General features: G+C 41.6%; 1 protein-coding gene across 1 annotated transcript in view; it reads right to left on the reverse strand.

Moving 5' to 3' along the window:
- The window catches only part of STX7 (syntaxin 7), a 36923-nt gene that overhangs the window by 14575 nt on the left and 1183 nt on the right, over positions 1-21165 (reverse strand). Inside the window, exons 2-6 of the mRNA XM_060239511.1 lie at positions 16156-16295; positions 5071-5140; positions 3801-3891; positions 2121-2258; positions 524-576 (exon numbers count right to left, since the gene is read on the reverse strand). Coding sequence (XP_060095494.1) covers positions 524-576; positions 2121-2258; positions 3801-3891; positions 5071-5140; positions 16156-16240 — 437 coding nt within the window. The 5' untranslated portion in view covers positions 16241-16295. The remainder of the gene's footprint in view (positions 1-523; positions 577-2120; positions 2259-3800; positions 3892-5070; positions 5141-16155; positions 16296-21165) is intronic.

A 21165-nucleotide genomic window follows, 5' to 3' on the forward strand; every position in this document is an offset into this window, starting at 1 on the left:
GGGGAATCATTGTTGCTTATCTCCAGGTGAGGGCTGGAGGTCACTCAGAATTACAACTGCTCTCCAGATGGCACAGATTGCTTCCACTAGAGAAAATGGCTGCTTTGCAGGGTGGACTCTGTCATTATACCCTAAGTCACTTGCCTCCTGCTTTGGTCCACATTGTGATTTCAGACCACTCAAAGACTTTCAGCCTAACCTACTTCACAGGGTTGTTGTGCAGATCAAAAGAGAGAGAATGATGTAAGCTGCTTTGGTCCTCACTGCAGACATAGGCTGTACTTCTTCTAGATAGAGGTTTCAGGCAGGGAGGAGGAGATGGAAAGATTAAGCCAGATCAATTCGCCTACAGAAAATGGCCGCCATGTGTGGGTGGGAAGACTGCAAGAGGGGCACTTACTCAGAGCCTCTGTGTGTGTGTGAGAGAGAGAGGGAGGGAATACAAAAGTGTGTGTGTGTGTGCATATAATAAGCAAAACTGTCATTTTCAGGCTTTAATGTCAGGTTTTAATGAATACCTTACCTCTCCCAAGATACTAGTGTTCCTTCTCTGTAACTTTCCTCAGCGGCACCCCCCTGAAAAGTTAAGGAGAAAAGAAAATATCTTTACAACGTCACTTCTAAGCTTGGTGTTAAATTACTAACACTTCTGTAATAATTCAGACAACCATTACTGAGTACATTTCTAAATTAAACTCAACTTATCAGCAAAAAGGGTTCATGTATGCATACAAACACAAACAGATCTTCCGGCAATATATATTTAAGCATGACTCCTGGATCATACATTCCCTTTCCACATGGCAGCCCCTTTTCTTGAACTCCCCACCCTGCCTAATTCAGCTACATCCCTGAACATTCTAAAGCAGGGATGTCAAACATGTGGTGTGCGAGGCAGATCCATCCCCCAAGCAACTTCCTTCTTCTGCTTCCTTTCCCAGGGCTGCTACTGCAGCCACACCATAGCTTGCTTTCCCCCCTCCCCTCCTCGGTCTCTCTCTCTCACACTCACACACAGAGAGAACTCCATGGCTGAGGGAGTGATATAAAGACAAGCATCTCTCTCTCTCTTGTACACATGCACACATAGCTTCTGCTTCCTTCTCCAGGGCTGTTCCCCCTCCCCTGGGAAGAAAGGGAGGGGAATCTTTAAGACCAACGCTTTATGCCAGGTATAAGCTTTTGTGTACAGGCACAGTTCATCTTCTTTGGAGTGGGGGAGGGAGGGAGGGTTGGTGGATGGATTTTTTATGACAAGCACAATGTACATTGAGGAGATTGTTTTGGGTTATTCTGAATTTTTTTTAAAGAGATTGAACTTCTGTTCCTATCTGGATTCTTTTTTCTTTTACAAAGACCCTGATTAGGAATAAGAACATCTGGATTAGTCCTTCTATCTTGGAAGAGTGATTTCAGATGCCAGACGATAATAGCACACATTGGCAATGAGACAGGAAAACTAGCTCTCAGTTCAGTCCAAAAAGATGCATTGCCTTGAGGTTCATTATCAATACCAATTCAGCAGTCTTTCAAATCTCCCTTTGAAATTCCTTTGTAAAACTATTGCTATTCTTAGGTCAGCAACGGAGTGGTTTCTGATGGTAGATTTATGTCCATTTATTATTTGCATCCTTCTGGACTGAATCTTCCTAGACAGAATTGAGACCCAGGTTTCCTGTTTTGTTACCTACGCTGGTATCTCCACACCCACTACTCCTCTGCATATCACACCTAATGCAATCAAGCCTGCTAAACCACCTTTATAAAGTTTATATCTCTGGTACCTCATGTTACATTTTATAGCATGCATGGTTTGGCCATGCAAAGTGGCATTTATGTCAGACCTGTCCCTCATAACAAACGAGTTCAACCACCTCTGTTCTAAAGAGAAACTAGTTCAAACAATACCAAATAATTACTCATTTGCTATTTGACAAAAACCCCACAGCTCTTGTCACTACAGAAACACAAAATGTTGTATTTTGCAAACGGTGAATGATTCCGTCCTCCCCCATCCCCAAATGTAAATGGCTGCTGTGAAAAGCTGTCCCAAACATATGAACATCTTGCCCTGGCTTCTCCATATTTTTCTACAATTGGTACAATCAGGTTATACTTACCGATACCCTGGAGCTCGCTCGTACTCTTGCTACAAATTCCCTCTCTCTCTCAGCAGCTTGTCTTTGGACCCGCTGGAAATTGGTTAGTGCTGTAGTAAACTCATTCACAAGTCTGTCTTTCTGTATTTTCCTTTGACGCTAAATAGCAAGAAAGAGAAAAAAGAATCTACTGAAGCAAAAGAAATTATAATTATTTGATTGGAGTTTTTGAGCAAGGATTCCCAACCCTTCAGGGTTCAGTGCAGTAGAAATAGCAAACTTGTAAAAGGAATTTCATAGATGGCCTTTATTTCCCTGGAGACCGCATGGATGAGCAGTACATCATAAACGAAAATTATGTGCAAGACATCTTGCCAGAACTACATACAATCTTCAGTGCTCTTTTCAATTTACAAGTAAATGAACACATATATACTTAAATCACGGCAAGCTCTAATACGGAAGCCTTTACATGCCAAATTACTGACAGATGCTCCTCCTTCTGAACAAATCAAGGCGCTGCACATTGGCAGAACTCACCTCAAATGGATCAAAGTGAAAATCTAACAGGTGGAAATGAACAGTGAGTGATATGACCACGGATGATCACAGCCGGGCTGATAGACACTAACTTGGTGGCTTTATATCCTAAGCATTTTAAAGGCATCTACACTGAGGGATCACAACAACATGCAGAGAGGCAAATCAGCGACTTCTCGAAGGCCATGAAGCAAGCAAGGATTTGAACTTGGGATCTCCACATCTCCAAACTCTAGTTACCATCCAACCTGGTATTTCAGGAAGGCATAGAAACAAGAGGAAACAATTCATGATGAAATATTAATTGCTGCTGAGCGGCTGGGCTCCTATTTCCAGCTGAAAACTGTGGACTAAAGGGAGCAACAAACAAAAGCATGCTCCTGTTCAGTTTTTTGGAAAATACAGGGGAGAACATGTTTGCATCAATCTAGTTACTAGGACTCTAGACCGGATGGATGGGAGAACAGGATATAGACACAGCTTTGGCCTGCTGCAGCTTTACCCAAGGAACCAAATTTCAATCTTTATGTTACTAGCACCAATATCACATTGGTAAATCAATGGTCACTTGACAAATATCCACAGTTAGTTTGAAATCTTACCAATCCACGCTCTTACTGATCAGACATGGCACAGAAAGAGCACTAAGGAGGCCCAGAACAAATGGGCAGATCTGGAGCAAGTAGACAGTTGGATTTCTTCCAAATCTTCTTCTGTTTATCTTCTCTCAAAAAACTCAAAGTACTGTTGGTTGGTTTGAGCAAAACAATTAATTTTAAGGAGAGCTTGGAAGGTACTTTAATTCTGTTTTGTGACCAGCAGTATGCATTCAGGAGCTTTTGCTTTTCTCCCATCCAAACAGTAAAGGCTGCAGTCCTGCACACTGAGTTAAGCTAAAATCCCACTAAAGTTAATGGGATTTAAGTAGCATTACCTTACTGTGCGCTGAATTGCTGTCAACATGATTAAATGATCATAAACTAAATGCCTGCACCATCCTAGAATCCTAGTGGCTCAGAAATGCTTTGTCTCTTAATTACACAAAATAGCACCAAATTCTATTAATTGTGATATGCATCAGAAGTAACCATGGGGGGGAGGGGGATTGCAAAACTGACAATGTAATTTTAATTGATTTAAAAAACAACAACATTGTTATACCTGTTCATTTATTGAAGGCAGAGATCCAAACTCTTTAATGTATTTGTCAGTTTCTTTGGCAAGTTGGTTTGTATACTGTTGCTTCTGTTGTCTAAAATGGAAAGTTAATAATTCAGCTACTGCATTACCTGCAACATATTCCCATTACTGGTGCCTAACAGATACTCAGTAGTCCATTTTCTAAACGTAAGCAATATTTACTAGTATCACAATAACCAGACTTGGCTATTGCATTCCTTGAAAATGATAAGTTGTAGAAGTGGCCTATTATTTACAATTTAAAATATTGACTGTAGGTAAGGGGAAGGGAAGGCAAGAGGACTTTATTCCAATGACTGAAAAAGCTCCCCATTGTACATGAAACAAGAGGTTTAGAAAGGTTTCACAGATCCCCCTTTACAGAAAAGCAAGACAAAGAAATTTGTTTCCTGTATTATGAGCATTAAATTGGTTTTATGAATACAATACTCTAATTTGGAATGATGATCATATGTACCTACCAAATAGGATGCTGGTCCATGGATTAAGATTAATCCAAGTTTTATGCATTAAAATAAGGCCCTCATTGACCACTTCACAGAGTAAAAGTTAGCCACCAGGCCATTTAGAGACTACAGCCTCTGTGGCGACATAACCACTTTCATTTCCTTTTTTCATCAAGTGTTCAACTTTATGCTGTACCAAAAGCCACCCTCCTACAAGAAATTTCCTTATGCCAATAAAATCTACTACTCATAAACAGGGCACAAAATACATATACAATGAAAAATCCATGACACAATGGCTATAATTCTGTACCTTAGTTTTTTACCCAACTAAGCAATATACCAAAATAGTCGCCGTATGCATTAGATAGAGCAGATGAACTGACATCTCCCTGGAACAAACCATTTCCACGTAGCTTTACTTTCCTCCCCTCTATAGTACACTGGGCTGCATTCCTCAAACTATACATTTGCATTAATCTACCAAACCCAACTTGTTTGCTCTCCTCTTGAAATTCTACATCCAGAAAGCAGGAATAAAAATACAAACACTGCTTTAACTTTGAAACAACTCAGTAACTTTTGGTACCTCTGCATTCTCTCACTTCAAACATCACCTGGATGTTTGTGCCAAAAACAGCCAAGTTAACGAGTCAATGAGCATTGCTTTCCTTTTCTATTCTCAAGCACTTGAAAGATGCAAAGCATGTTAGTTAAACATCAACACATACAGAGGTGGTATTCACAATGCAGTTAAATGAAAGGTCACCTCATGAAGTACTTACAGCTGCTGCCGCAATTCATGTGTATCTTGCGGTGATCCAAGTTGATTCAGTACTCTTTGTATTTCTGCAGCTGTTTGTAAAAAAGACAAAGAGAAATTTTAATGATACATTTCCACCACCATTTCATGCATTTCAATTTGACTGTTCAGAAATGTACACTAGTTGACAGAGCTGTGGTAGTTAACACACACACACACCTCTAGAAACCAAACAGTGGGGAAACTAGAACCATCTAAAATCAAAGTTTTCAAACCAAATTTCATTCAAAGATTTAAACATCTTAAAGTCAAAAATAACTATTTAACTGAGCATCCCCACTAACAGAAGGAAAAATTTACACATGTTCATAATTTTAACAAGAATACAGAACACAATTTCATTTCTCTTTCCAAGTACAATACAGTCATTTCAGTAGACTATTCCAAATGCAAATTTTCAAATTATCAGTTGCCCACATACCACATGGAGACTGCATGCACTAAATGCACTAAACCATGCACTAGACTGCATGCACTAAATGCACTAGACTACATGCACTAAACCACTGGTAGTTCAGAAGTATGTAGTATAGATAACACAATCCAGGGGGTTGTTGCACCACGCCCCCCCTCCGGCTGGCACCTCAAATTTCTCCCTTCTGAGTTAGCCAGATAATCTTCTGGTTTCTGTCTTCTGTATCTAAGTGAGTTACTGGGTTCACAATCAGAACTGTGTGATAGTAAGCCAAGGGATGCCTTGGAGTAACAATTACTGTGGGATATCCCACAGAAATAAGTACTACAAAATAAAAGATGCTTAGCTACTTACGTCCCCAGACTCTATCAAAACTATTCCTCGAAAAAATCCATGATCGTAAATCAGTATGCCCCTGTCCACATACAGTTTCATTATTCCAGCGCTAAGTGTGCCACTTTTATCTGCAAGAAGCTCACATTTTAGTTTCAAAAGAATTGGGAGTAGGTTCTATTAAGATGGACGTTCAAGGTAACACAAGCAAGTGTTGTCAGTATAATACACAGCGAAACTCAGGAGCCATTAGAGAATACACATCTAACAAGCTCAGTACATCTGTGGAAATTTATCTACAATGTCTTTTCACAAAGTGCTTTTGAAACTATCCAAAGTTTCAAAAGCCATTTGCTATTCAAAAAACATCAGTCCAAAGCTCTTTTTGGTGTCAGGGACTGTTTGTTATGTTCCACCAGGTTTATACCGGCAGAGTTAAATTTGTTTAAACTAGATTTCAGAAGTACTTGTAAAAGTTTTACTTTTCTATTCTGCCTTGGTTAGACTGTGTCCTGCTTACATTAATCATTTACCCTGACACCATAGGAAAGGAAATTAGCAACCCAATACCAAAACAGTTACACAAAAAAAGAATGCAGTGCTTTGTACGATATATGTAAGTATAAATTTAGAGACTGAGCCATCAACTTGATCATGATATAGACTAGAGACTAAATTTTATCAGGCACAATCTATTTACTCAACTCATCCTGTGTAAATGAATGGTTCAGATTACTCAGTAGAAATTAAATTCCAATGACAGAATGAGCTCCAAAGAAATATGTTGAAGACTGTGGTACAAATTTGTTAGCACACTTTACAATCAAGTGCCACCTGCTGGTCATCTTAAAAGATGTTAGCATCCTACTTCAGCAAGGAAAGGAAGGAAAGATCCCCTGTGCAAGCACCAGTCGTTTCCGACTCTGGGGTGACGCTGCTTTCACGTTTTCACGGCAGACTTTTTTACGGGGTGGTTTGCCATTGCCTTCCCCGGTCATTACACTTCCCCCCCAGCAAGCTGGGTACTCATTTTACCAACCTCAAAAGGATGGAAGGCTGAGTCAATCTCAAGTCAGCTACCTGAACCAGTTTCTGCTGGAATCAAACTCAGGTTGTGAGCAGAGGGCTCCGACTGCAATACTGCAGCTTTACCGCTCTGTGCCATGGGGCAAGAGTGGATTACAAATGGGGAAAAGCTTCCACAGTCCTCCAGAAGCAGAAGACTAATGAAAAAGCTCTTAGCATTAAGCATCTGAGGTACACAGGCCTCCAGTAACCATACACTATACTTAATAGATGATCCTGCATATCTGGACATGTGCTCCCTCCCCCATCCATCATGCCTAATGGAGGGACTGATCACAATGGAGGGACTGATCTGGATACACAGCCTGTAGTGTTCATGGTTTCTTGGGTTGGAGCTGTATTATAGTGGCAGCAGTATATTATAGAAAAGATTTAACACCATGCAGAGAAAAATGCTTTTTGATTTAATCAAATAGTGGAAAAAATTTAATATTGGGCAAATCTAAACATTTTCTTTGATACTTAATTACAATTCTCTCTTTGTTCTTATAATAAATTGAATAATTAAAGCCTGACTTTAAAAAAAAAAAGTTAGGGGTGACCCTTTCAATTAAGATTTCAGGTAACTGATAAAACTATTTCAACTGAAAGCTCTTTAATTGGCATTCTACGTTTTGGTGGTATTTCCTGCTTTTAAAAAAGATTCTTTCACCTGAGAGATGTGTACTCCAACTGCAACAGAACCTGTAACACTAAAACCTCCTTTTTCAACAAAAAGCAGTCTTTTACTGTATTTGGCTCTGACTGTGTATTATACCACTAAGCACCTCTACACAGCAAGCAACTGAACCTGTCTGTGGTTCACAAAGTGCAACAACCTCTCTAAACAAAATTGATAACCTATTTTGTTTTTGTGAGGAGACGAAGAGTTGACTGTGTCTAAAATCAAGGAATGGAAACAATCTCCTTCATGTTGCCACCTAGACAGCGTTTTCTTCCACTTTGTCAACCAGTCAGCTCTTTGACTTCCCATGAACTACCCATTCTAGTTTAACACTAGGGGGTATGCATTCGGATCTTCCTGAGCCAAAAATATACCTGAAAAATATCAGGTTTTTGACTATATCTTGCCATCACAAAAGTATCCACGATGTTGTTGGAAAAAATCCCCAAACCCCCCAGATATTTTCAGAAAGCAGGAAGATCAGGGAAACAACTGAGAAGCACCTATCAGATGTTTCCCCCTTTTCTGTTCCCTGCCTATCAGCTGCTCCCCACCTATCAACCCCCTTGCCCTTTCTTCTGCAGTCCATTTAAACTAGACTGGTTTAAAAGGCCTACAGAAAAGACCAGGGGGACAGATGAGATGCTAGGAAGCTACTCTCTTTACTTGCCTTTTTCCACCTATCAACTACCCCCCTTTCCTTCTGAAGTCCCTTTAAACCAGGCTGGCTTAAAAGGACTACAAAAAAGACTGGGGAAACAGCTGAGAGGCAGAAGCTGCCGCTGAGATGTGTTTTACAGCTTTGCCGCTCCTCCCCCCTGTTCTTTCCATCTACTGGACCCCACCAAAGGGGGATTTCTTCAAAATCCCAGATCCAAATACTTTGCCAGTTTTGGGATGTGGAATTTTTCAGAAATCCCAAAATTTTGGGAGGTTCCAATAGGTCTGAAAAACACAGAAAAAAAGCCTACACATCCCTTCTTAACACCACAGCTTGGGGTAAAACTGCCTTGTGGGTAAGCATATGTTCCTTCCACTCAACTGTCCAGGTACTTCAGACATTTACCACCTTATCAAAAGCTTTACAGAAGCAGTCTGTAAAAAATGTAAAGAATGTTCTAATTCCACAGACAAATAGCTATTTATAAGCATGATTTACTGGCTAAAGGCTTCCCACAAATCAGACACTTGGATTTAGATAACAATTTAAGGATCTGATCCTCTTAATGGCTGTATTCTCTGTATTCCTTGAATCAAGTCACTGGCCCTTATATTCCTTTAATATAAGTCACTGGCCTGTTCAGACGCACAGTATAATCAGATGTCGCTGCTGTTTCCTTCCGGGTTTAAAGTGGCAGATCAGACAGCAACATCTGCCTCCCAGTATTAACTCGTGGTAGCCCCACCCCCCCACCAATCCTTCTCAAAACCAGATTTTGTTACCTGCTCCTTTGTGGTGTTTGAGTTCTCCGGTTTCACCTTGTAGTTTTCTCCATCTGGATAGTTCTGCTGCGATATTAACCAACTTCCATATGTCTTAAGGCTGTCCCAGAGCAAAAGGAGCCTCAGACATCCAATTTATGGTTGCCATACTTTTTTTTACTACTTAGCGATATGCGCATAACCACATAATGTTTTAACCCATGCGGACATGCACATAATAGTGGAAGAAAAAAGAATTGCATGGTGCCGTCATGTGGATGGCAGAAGACTGTTTCACCACAGAGTGATTCGAATTGCAGTATGGCAGTCTGATTGATAATATCCAGAACAAAGATATTCGGACCAGGTCAGTTTAACACGGACTCAACACACTGTGTGAACACGGCCACTGTATATCAACCAGAGCAGGAATTTCCCCCTACAGAATCCCCAGTAAACTACATGAGCTCAAATGCGAGTAACAGAATGGCATGGAGGAAGTAGTTACCTACATTATTGTAGGCTTTACTCTATTAGATAAGGAACACACACACACCCCAATTCAACAGGTTTGGTGAGCTTCAAGACCAATTTATGGGTATTGGTTTGAAATGCAAACAGAAAACACAGCAAAAGCATGTTTGGCAAGTGGAGGAAGCATTCCCATCTGGTTGTTTTTTCCAGTCATAATTTCAGTAGACATCCAACTCTAATGGTTTAAAGAGATCTTAGTTAACAGTTATGGCTCTGTGGATTTTTTGAGGCCATACAAGATAACCTCTGCACTGAAATAGGTAAACATGCTATCAGCATCTCATGAACAAAACAAGGAAACTGAGTTTACTGGATATCTGGACAGCATTTGGAAATCTGGAGGGCAAGACAGAAAGGCTGGAAAAAGAAAAGTGATATATGGAAGGGAGATTTTAATTCATTAATGCCTGTTAATGTTTTATTTTTATATGTATTATTTCTCTTTTGTAAGCTACATTGGGAAGGTCCTGGAGAAGAAACATAAAAATACTCTACATAAATATACCTAGGGGGAAAATGCCTTTCTCATACACCCCTTACTATCCACATAGGCTTAGAATACCATGCACATAAATGTTGTTCAACTTGTTTTTTTTAACTGAGCAATTACAACTTGTGTTAAAGAGTAAGCATTAGCGACCTGACATAATTACAAGAGTCTAGTTTGGATAGGATAGCTTCCATACTCCATTAACTTTGTCTGCCTTTTTATGACCCACTACAAACATTTACAGAACCACTATACTACTGAGGCTTCACAGATTATCCTGCAGTTCCTAGACTGTGTTGTATGCCAGTAAAGGTACTGAACTGAACTTCCTAAAGTGTGAGTTGCAACCTAATACAGAATAAAAGCTCTCTCACAGCTGATTTGTAAGGCTGTACACGCCATTGTTTTGTTGCTGAAATAAGCCACTCTGGAACTGCACCCAGTGTGGGCTAAAGAAACTTGGGGCAGCCATTTTTTAATGAGAAAATGGCAGTGGAGAATTGGCTAGAGGAGCAGGAGATCACCACCTTGGAGATCTCCTGCTTGAAAAAGCAGTTTTGCCCAGTCCAAACGTATTGTCAAAAGAAAAGCTCTTAAAATGAACAATGATGGTTCTCTTCTCTCAGCTACAACCTTAGTCAATTTCCTTCCTCAGTACCTGCCCAAGCAGTGATTACTTACTGTAGTCCTACCACATCCTGCTCAAAAACAAATCACAGACTTCCTGTGTGATGGACGTCTGTTGGTGAAATATGCAATAGTGGCCCAAAAGCAGATGACATATGTATGCAAGAAGGGGCGGGGGGTTACATCCCCCAGGCCACTCTAGCATTGGGACTTTTGCTGAAACACTTCACCCAGCTCCAAGTTCTACCTAGTAGCATAAGGATGCTTGGATTAGGACTTTTTCAGAAACAAGTTCTAGAGTTTGTAATCACTAAAGGGTAAATATTGTCTCAGATACAGAAAGGAATATAGGGGACAGTAGCTGGTCTTGACTCAAAAGGTCATAGAGGATGTTTCTGCAAGCCATAAACAAAGCCAGCCTAGTGGCTCAGCTGAACATTCCTAATAAGAAGTCTAGAGATCTAGAATAGAATAGCCATGGAGAGGAATAAGACACAAAGGAGTAACACAATAACATGGCCTTTTGTAGATCAAACACTTGCAGTACTATCCTGCTGTGAGAAGAGTCTGAGAATGACATGAGTAAATTCACACAAGTGGTTTGTGTTGGTTGAGGGCCAACAGATATTCATTTATATGAGAAACCTGTATGACTATTTTTAAATCTACCTTGTTAAAGTAGCAAAAATGAACTTTTTAAAATATATTTTAAAATATTAAAGTATAAATAGCTTCATGTGGTATTTGAAGTTAAGAGAAATCAGTTAGCCTTCCCACTTTATAGGAGTGTACATTCTTGGCTAACTATTGTTGGAAGGCGATTTCAAAAAATTATAAATATGATCTGAAGAAGAGGCTCCTTGCTTGTGATCCACTTTTCTTTTAAGATATTTTAATGGGTTCATGTAATTCTTCTCCTTTAATTATCTATGTAACAGTAATGGGTGGCTTAATTTTTTTTAATAGTCAATGTTAAAGATGCAAATAGTGACATAATAAAATGGAAAACAAAGATTCTTCAGCAGAATTACTTGTGTACTATACCTATAATGAACCAAAAATGTTATGTGGGGTACCACTTGCCAAGAAAGGAATGATATGAAATAGAAAAACTAACCTAGGGCTTCTTAAGTGTATGTCTACATCTGAATCAGGCATGACCAGAGTCATCCAAAACAATAAGTATAGAAGGATTATTGTCTTAAAGGTTTGTTTCCAGTGCATGGTTACAGAGAGATCGCATGCCCACAGCCAGCATGGAAGTACTTCACACATTAATCTTAAAAGGTACCATTTATAACTGAGCCATAATTTAAGAAGTCTGAGAACACAGAGATTATTCTAACAACTAAGTGATCAGTTTCAGGCCATTGTTCGCTCTCTTTAACGCCTTCTTTCCTTCTGAAGTCAGTCTCAGAGTCTAAAACTGGGAAAGGAGCACAGAAATGAAATGTTGTAGAATGAGAAGCATGGATGAAGTTAGCTCTAATATCAATATGTGAGCAAGTGGACTCTTGAGGATAGTTTCCCATACTGAGCAAACCTGCAGGAAAATTCTATTCCAATAATTTGGAGCAAGGGAAACAAGCGCTTTACTAAAAAGAGTTCTTCCTATCCTTTCTTGCTGTGTCATCAGCCCCACAAACTTACTCATGTTTAAATAACTCTCCCTGCCTCTAAATCTGGACATAAGACAGTTGACTCCATTATGTCTTATTAATGTGGTCAGATGAATGCATCATTATTAGGAAGCCACTCAGGAATGGCAAAATGCAGCAGAATCATTCTATGCTCTTGAACACCAAGGATCCTCTTTACATGGCAACTTTTGCCTCTACAATTCCTCCCACATCAACCTGCTTAAATGGTAAGATGTGGTTCATCTCCCCTATCTGTGTTCACAACATGCAAGAGGTGTGCCACCCCAAAGATTTGGCATAACTTCCATGAGTTGTAAACATCCAAGAAGATGAGCCACATGAGTTGAAGCATTTACACGTGCCTCTAACTCTGTGGGAACAGCCACTCTGTGGGAACAGCCACTCTGCCATCCATACACAGGGGATATGAATTAAGGACAAATTTCTTGTTCAGAAAAAAAATACCACCACCCCCTTGGAATCAGATGCCCACAGTAGGGATGAACAAGACCAAATACTCTCCCTATCAAAACTCCCTACCTATGGAAAGCCAGTTTGTCATGGAGGCAGCCCCTATCCTGTTTTATTTATGTAAAGTTCTCAAGCAAAAAGAATATTTACACATTCACAGGAAGGCTTTGTCAGGTGTTCCTCTAAATAACTCTTATCCAGTATCAGATATTCCTACTATTAAATGTTTTTGGCAGGCCTAACACAACTAGAACTAAAGGTAGCAGGCAACAAGAAGCACAAGAGGCTATTACTCATGACACTATCATGGCAGCTTTTCTAAGGCAGGAACTTAATACAAATATTTTTACTCAGGGTAACTAGCTACATATTATGTAGAGTTGTATTTATATCAGAAGGTCATGGGATATCCATCAAATATACCTTCTTAGATTACTGATTGAAGAAATTCCATCACTATGACTACAGCTTCTGCAGTTCCCTGAAAACTACAGAGTGAAGTCCAAGTCTGCTCATCTAGGAGCACTTGTACAAAGCAAACCAGCAGCTTGTACCTCCCAGTTCAATAGGAGATATGCAAGTCTCCTGATCCCAGAATTCTCTTTGCAAGCTTTGCATTCCAGCAAAGAAGGGAACCATCAGTGAGAAAGTGGAAACATTTTTCTCCATCACCTACCTGGTAGTACAGCCCCCTTAAGCTAGAGGCCTTTGTTCTTACAGGTTATCACCACAATGGGTACATGAGTTCCAGAAGAAAGATAAAGACTCCAAAGTATTACTGATACAAATTAAGCAGTTTACTGGAAAACACTGCAACCCAATACATTGCAAAAGCAAATTGCAAACTGAATCAGTTGCATTATATAGAAATATACTTGAAAAAAACATATCCGGCTACAGCACTGGTGGTTCAGTGGTAGAACTCTCATATGCCACATGGGAGGCCTAGGAGTAGATGAAGCACTGAGTCACATGTAACATGCAGAAGCCAAATATTCCTCAAATTCCCATCTTCTATTCCTCAGCATTTCTAGATACTGTCCAAGTCCTCAACACATGGAACTGCTGAGTAATGCCTCCCATCATACTACCCAGTATAAAGCCCAGCACCTCAAACAGACTTTAAGGTGCAAACAACAGAAATGGGCTACAGGTGGCACTACTTTCTGATATAGTTTTCTACCATTATACATCTCTCCCAGAGGTTATTCAAAAAGGGCCATGCTTTGATGTTCAGTTGTTTTCAGACAAATGAGACATCAGAATTTGCCCCCCCAAGTCGGAATAAAGAGACGGACACAATTAGATTGGTGAAACTATGGGCCACTTTATTAAATAACACAGCAACAGCAAGGGCAACCAAATTGCGGCCAGGTCAGGGCCAGGGGTCTCCTCAGACCGCTCCCCTGCCTTTTTAAGCGGGCGAGAGACCTGGCCCCCCAGCCGGAGCTGTGTGCCACAGCTCCCGCCAGGCAGGCCCAGCAGGGAGGCTTGCACCGGAGGGCCCAGACACCAGACGCGAGTCTCAACGAAAGGCAATCGAGTCTCCAGGACAGTCTGCATTCACACACCTCGGGCCACACCCAAAGGTTGATCATGCCAGACCCCTAACTCCCCAAAAGGGGGAGGCTAACCGGTCCTCCCCAGGCCGCATGGTGCCATAAACCCCATAAAACCTGCCACAACTAAGGCCAAGTCTCTACTTAGGGCTTAGCACCCACCGAAAGGCCCAAAGCCAACACAAGCCCTTGCCGCAGATCCCTCAGGAAAAGCATATTCCTATCTTTCCACTTTCAATTTTGCACAGCACCATCCCAGTATAAAAACAATTGGTGAAAGTCAGTTCGCTACTCTTAACTCAAATGTTTCAATACTCAGAAAAAGTATAACAGGATCCAGATAATATTATCAGGAGAAATAAATTGTGGCAAGGTGCCTCAAAAGCTCTACAAGTCAAACAAGTCTAACTGTATGTGTGTATTAAGTACTATCAACTTGCTTCCAACTATGGCAGCCCTGTGAATTAATGAGCTCCAAAACATCCTATCTAACAGCCTTGATCAGGTCTTGCAAACTGAGAGCCATGGTTTCCTTGATAGAGTCAATCCAGCTTGGTGTAGTGGTTAAGAACAGTGGGTTTGATTCCCTACTTCTCCACAAGCAGCCAGTTGGGAGACACTGGGTCAGTCACAGTTCTCTCAGAGCAGTTCTCTCAGGCCCACCTATCTCATAGGGTATCTGTTGTTGGGAGAGGAAGGGAGGGAGTCTGTAAGCCTCTCTGAGACTCTGAGTAAAGCATGGGGTATAAACTGTTCTTTTCCAGCTGCCTTCAGCTTTTCCTAACATTATTATCTTTTTTCCAGTGACTCCGGAATTGCATCTTGCCTGAAAATTTTGATCCAGAATGTCAAAACTGATGCACTCTTCATTCAGACTGGGATGCACAAATGCCCATTGGTTCAGCTCCTATTCCGATCAGTTGTCACAATCAGGGAACTGATAATTCAGCATGCTCTTCATGGCTATTTGGCTTAAACAGGAAACTTCATGCTGTATCTCAGCCTTACAAGAAATCTGAACGAACTGGAGGAGAATATAAGGTAACAGGGGAAATCAGCTGAGATGCCATTTCTGCCCTCACCCCATTTTATTTCAGTGCTCCAGTTTTGCAACGACACAGGAAGAACATTAAGGAAAGGGAAAAATCAGAAGCTGGAAACAGAATGCTGGTCCACCCCTTCCAAATTTCTCACTGTGCCCCTGAACGGCTGGGAGAATCAGTTTCTCATCTGATTTCTCCACTCTGTAGTTCTTCCAGGGTAACAGCAAAAAGACTAGGATGGTTCTGAACAGAAGCCCACTCCCAGCTAATTCACATCACCACCACCTCAAAAAATAACTTACTGTGTTCACAGATCAGAAAATCACTCTCAGCTGAGAGTCAACTTCTGATCCCCCCTCCTCCCAAAAACCCCCATTTTCATTATCCCCACAAGGCTGCGATAAAGTATTTTTTTTTGGGGGGGGGGGGGAGGCTGGAAAAATCAGAAGCCAACTCCCAGAAAATCTCTGTGTCTGCTGAGGGTTGTCTTCACAATAATCAGGCACCACAAACATGTCAGCAACTGCCCAAGCCATTTAGTGCAAGCATAACCTAAGCATGAGCACAGAACATAGTATGATCAGCTGTCAAACAAGTTCACTGCAAAAATTTCAGTATCCTTAATACTATTCCTATGAAATATTAAGATCCTAACGATCAGTTTTAAATAAGGATTCTCCATATATAACAGCCACAGCCTGAAAAGGGTACAGAAGCATGTGTTACATTTTAAAATTTAGCATTATCTTTAAATATAACTTACTGCATTGTGTGATCTTCTGGATATTGGAAGTTATATGCTGTGCTAGTTGATTAGGGTCCCCACTGATGCCTTCATTGTATGCCATGGCTGATAACAATGTTCACTGTATCATAGGTCAGTAGATTCACTGGTAGCACCACCTGAATATATATTAAAAAGATTATTTTCTTTTTAAAAATAAACATAGTATGAAGAGTTACACTATAACCAATCAGATTCAAATTGGCTTTGTCCAAGTTTTTCTCCAGTATGGAATCTCTAATATCAGCCTGGATCACGTCAGCATTAAACAAATGTGAAAGAACAGCGATCAAGAACTCTTTAAGCCGTCTTGAGAAAGACAGACTATAGGAATAAATAAATCAGCAAAATAATATCTGAGGTTTGGTTCATGAGGTTTGTAACCGCTAGAATGCCTCGCACCCCCCCACCCCCCTCCCCACCCCGTGTGCTAGAGAAACCAACCTTGCAGAGGCTAGCTCCTTCCTACCTGCCCTCCAGTTTTGGTGAGGATTGGATTTACAGGGTCCAAGTCAGGGGTGGCCAAACTGCAGTTCAGGAGCCCCATGTGGGCTCTTTCACATGTATTATGTGGCTCTCAAAGCCCCCACCATCCCATTGGCTGGCTCAGAGAAGGCATTTGTCTCTTTAAATCACTTATGCAAGCAAAATCAGCCAGCAGCTTGAAGAACACATTTAAAGTTAAAATTGCTTTCTTCCCTCTCCCTCCCCCCCCCCCCCAATCTATTTTCCTTCCTTCCGGCTCTCAAAAATCTGACATTCATGTCTTGTGGCTCTCAAACATCTGATGTTTATTCTATGTGACTCTTCATTAAGCAAGTTTGGCCACTCCTGGTCCAAGTTATAAACCACCCCCCCCCAAGAAGGTGCCCCCAGGAAAGTGCTTTCTGGGGACTAGCTGTCATTTCCCCAGAAAGCAATTTCCTTGGGGCACCTTCTTTGTAGCACCATAACTTGGACCCTGTAAATCCACTCCTCGCCAAACACGGAGGACAGGTAGAGGAGAGTTAGCTGGAGATCTCTAGTTTGCACAGGATCTGTTCTATACAGCCCTGAATCTGCGCCTGCCAAAATAGTAAGCTGTCATTCCGACAGGTGCAGGAGTGTACAGAATGAATTCTGTGCAAGTTAGAGACATCAGAGTCGCACAGGATCTCCTCTGGATGCTCCTTTACACAATGTCTAAGTTATACTGCTTTGAAGTTTGGTAAACATTTAGAATCAGCGGAGACTGTCTGGAAATATATCTGATCATGAACTCATTTGAACCTCCATAAACAGCTTGAATGTTCATGGAAAGTTCATGCCAGCTGAGATGCCACAAATTTCACTTCAAGAATCATGAACTAACCAAAAGTCGAGCCACTGAAAGTTCCCCATGTGTAGACACTTCATCAAATGAGGATGGCTCTAGCTAACAAGAGATTATGATGTAACAAATGTGCTAGTCTTTAAGGTGTCATAAGTAAGTAGCACTGGTCAGAAAAGAATTCAAATTACAAGTCCCCATTCAGAGCAGTAGCTTATCAATGAACCAGACCAGTAACCATATAATGTAAGGCTGTCACAAGGATAAAGGGGAAGAATGTACATTATTTTGAGACTCTTGGTGGCAAGATAGGAAACAATTGTGTTTTTGAGCAACCTCTCAGTTATCACCCAAAGAAATAGTCCAACTCATTTTAAGTCATATTATTGTCACACAGCAGCTTCTGCCCCTTACAGCAAAACTCTACATGACAAAAAGACAAGTCTTCATTCAGCCAGTTTCCACTCTGTTCAGGATAAAAAACTGCTGCAAGGCCAGCCCAGTCCTATGAAGTGAGTCCCAACAAATTCAAAGGGAGCTACTCCCAATAATACACAGGCAGCATTATAACTTCCATTTTGTGCTCTGATCCAACAGTGTAATCAGTATTCTCATTTGCTTGTCCCTTCCGTTTTCGCTTTCTGAAAAACTCAAGAACAAGGTCCAAGCCAATTCCCAAAGCTAGACAGAGATCAGTAGACTTCCTTAGCTGTCTTTCCTATGTAGTCCTCCACCTGAATATGCAGACACCCCCAAGTTTACTGCAAGTTATACCAAGAGACCTACACTCTGGGTAATGTACCCCTGGTGTCACTGTTAGGTTGGTATTTTTCACAAGGCAGCTTTCTTGCTCCAAACTGCAATGTTGTTTTTAGAATTATTTCAGTTCCTTTCACCAAAAAAGTCCCCTCTTTACATCTAGTAGCACTTCCTCTTTCAATTGCAATATTTTCTGCAAGCTGAATTTGACATAAAGCTCTGTAAGACTATCGTCGTCATGATGAAACACTTCAGATGAAAACTTTCTCTGCTTCCCTCACACTACTTTCAGGGCCTTCGCACATTCAGGGCAACACATATAAGTAGTGTGAAGAGAACAGGTATAGTAACATCTCCCAAGGCAACCTGGAATATTGTACTCTAGCCCCTCCACCTTCACAGCTTTATTCATCAGTACTTCAGAGTAGAGTGTTTCACTGTCTCATGGGGGGCAACCGCTGTTGACATAAGCAAGTATGGAAAATGCCAAACTGAGATACTGTACAAAATAAGAAATGGTTTGCAACCCTATGTACTAGGGCAGGGGTGAGCTAAGGCTCTGAACACAGAAAAATACAAAACGTGCCAAACAGAAATATTTAGGAGACCATTTTTATAAAAGGATTAGAACAGTGGTATAATCAAACAGTCCAAGCAGTCACTTTTATAATGGAAGACTTAGGTCTATTGCAATGTTTATTGTATGTATCACCCTGTCTTTACTGCATTGCCTTCTACATTTGTAACCCACTTTCCGAATAAAGTTATGCCATGCCACTCCTGTTTGGTTATTTTCTAATTCTGTAAGCCTAGTTCTGGATCTAAAAGAGCCCCATGGCCAGGGCTGCTGCATGAGGCACCCCCTCTCCCCACACCCTGTGGCTGTGCCGCTGCCATCCTGACTTTATCGAGGTCTCTTGAGGCTCCAGAGGCCGCAGCAAAGGGGGAGGGGGGCGCCTGGCTCTAGGCACCCACTGTCTTTCCGAACTTTGCTGAGGTCTCCCGAGGCTTGGGAGGCCGCGGCAAAGTGTGTTTGGGGGGTGGCAGGACAGTGAGCATGCTCTAGGTGCACCCACTGCCCTTCCGAACTTTGCTGAGGTCTCCCAAGGCTCAGGAGGTTGCGGCAAAGGGGAGCGTGGCAGGGCAGCGAGCATGCTCTAGGCACAGCTGCTGCTCTTCCAAACTTTGCCGAGGTCTCCCAAGTCTCGGGTCACCACAGCAAAATGGGGGCGCATTGCAGGGCAGCAAGCGTGATCTAGGTGTGCCCACTGCTCTTCCAAACTTTGCCAAGGCCTCGGCAAAGTTGCATGCGTGTGTGAGTGACGTCATTGTGACAGCGGAGGAGCACGGTTCAACCTAGGGGCACAGACACCCCTAGCGCCAGTCCTGCTCGCGGCGCAGAGTGGTAAAGCTGCAGTACTGCAGTCCTAAGCTCTGCTCATGACCTAAGTTCAATCCTGGTGGAAGCTGGGTTCAGGTAGCTGGCTCAAGGTTGACTCAGACTTCCGTCCTTCCAAGGTCGGTAAAATGAGTACCCAGCTTGCTGGGGGGAAAGTGTAGATGACTGGGGAAGGCAATGGCAAACAACCCGGTAAAAAGTCTGCCATGAAAACATTGTGAAAGCAACATCACCCCAGAGTCGGAAATGACTGGTGCTTGCACAGGGGACTATCTTACCTAACTAGTCCTGGATCTGGGTAGCTCAGGATAGCCTGATCTCTTCAGATCTCAGAACCCAAGCAGAGTTGGCCCTGGTCAGTACTTGGATGGGAGCCAATCAAGGAAGATCGGGGTTGCTACACAGAGGCAGGCAATGGCGAGCCACCTCTGAAAGTCTCCTGCCTTATGTAGGGTGGGAGCATAGCATTGGTTGTTTTTACATGTTGTAATTCATCTTGAGTCTCGGTGAGAAGAATGGACTATAAATGAAGTAAATAAATACATTCTTCCATAGGCCTCACTAAACATCAATACCCAAAGTCAGGCTCTATCACTGGGGCCAGCTCAGTCACACAAGGTTTGCTGAAATTTGCTGGGACAGCAGATAAACAAGGGTGACTTCTGCAAGATAAACAAACCAATTCCAGAGCAATTACAAGATAGCTATTTACAAGACTATATCTTTGATCTATTAATCCAAACAGCAGTCATACAACTAACAAATGAGTAAAGCTTCTGGCATCTCATGTTTACGTAGTCATTCCAAAGCACTGCCTAAAATCAGGTGAGTTTAGAGAAAGCATCTTAAGTGTGTATGCTGTAATATTTCAATAATGATACATCTGCCACCAGAAATCCAATCATTCAGATTTTTTTTTAAAATATCACAAAAAATGCTGTGGACAGTAAGGAGTTTTTAGCTTTCAGTTTTTCCTACAGGAACTTCCTGAATAATAAATAACAGTGGCATGTGCCTCATTAAACTGGCGTGTTTCAGTTCCTTCTCTGCAAACTCTGAAAACTTCCTTATTAGTAAGGACTCATGCACCTGCTAAGGAGTCTTCAAATTAATTTCATGTTAAACCAGAATATGTTTGAATTACTCTGCAAGTATTCACTAAGACTCATAATTACTCATGGCACACATCCTTACATTTTCTTCTGCAAATGTTTGGTGCTGAGCTAGCTACTGATCATATGAAATCCCAAGGACCCCAGAACCCATACCTGGGAGGAACACCCAGGATGAAGTCTCTTGGGACTGCAAGCTGGAACACAGAACAGCAATTTTGCTGCTGAAACTCCTTCCAGCTGTCCTCCTCTTCTCTCTCCACCCCTCAGCCATCCCACTCAGGAGAAATAGCAGCATCCCAATACTAACTCTTACTGTTTGCAGGAATGGTTATTTTTCTTCTCTTTGACCACTACTGACTAGCTTTACATGACTAGCATCCCAATGGACTAGCAACTGCAAAGACATT

This window comes from Heteronotia binoei, chromosome 1 (assembly GCF_032191835.1).
Source record: "Heteronotia binoei isolate CCM8104 ecotype False Entrance Well chromosome 1, APGP_CSIRO_Hbin_v1, whole genome shotgun sequence".
In the NCBI taxonomy this organism is placed as follows: Eukaryota; Metazoa; Chordata; class Lepidosauria; order Squamata; family Gekkonidae; genus Heteronotia; species Heteronotia binoei.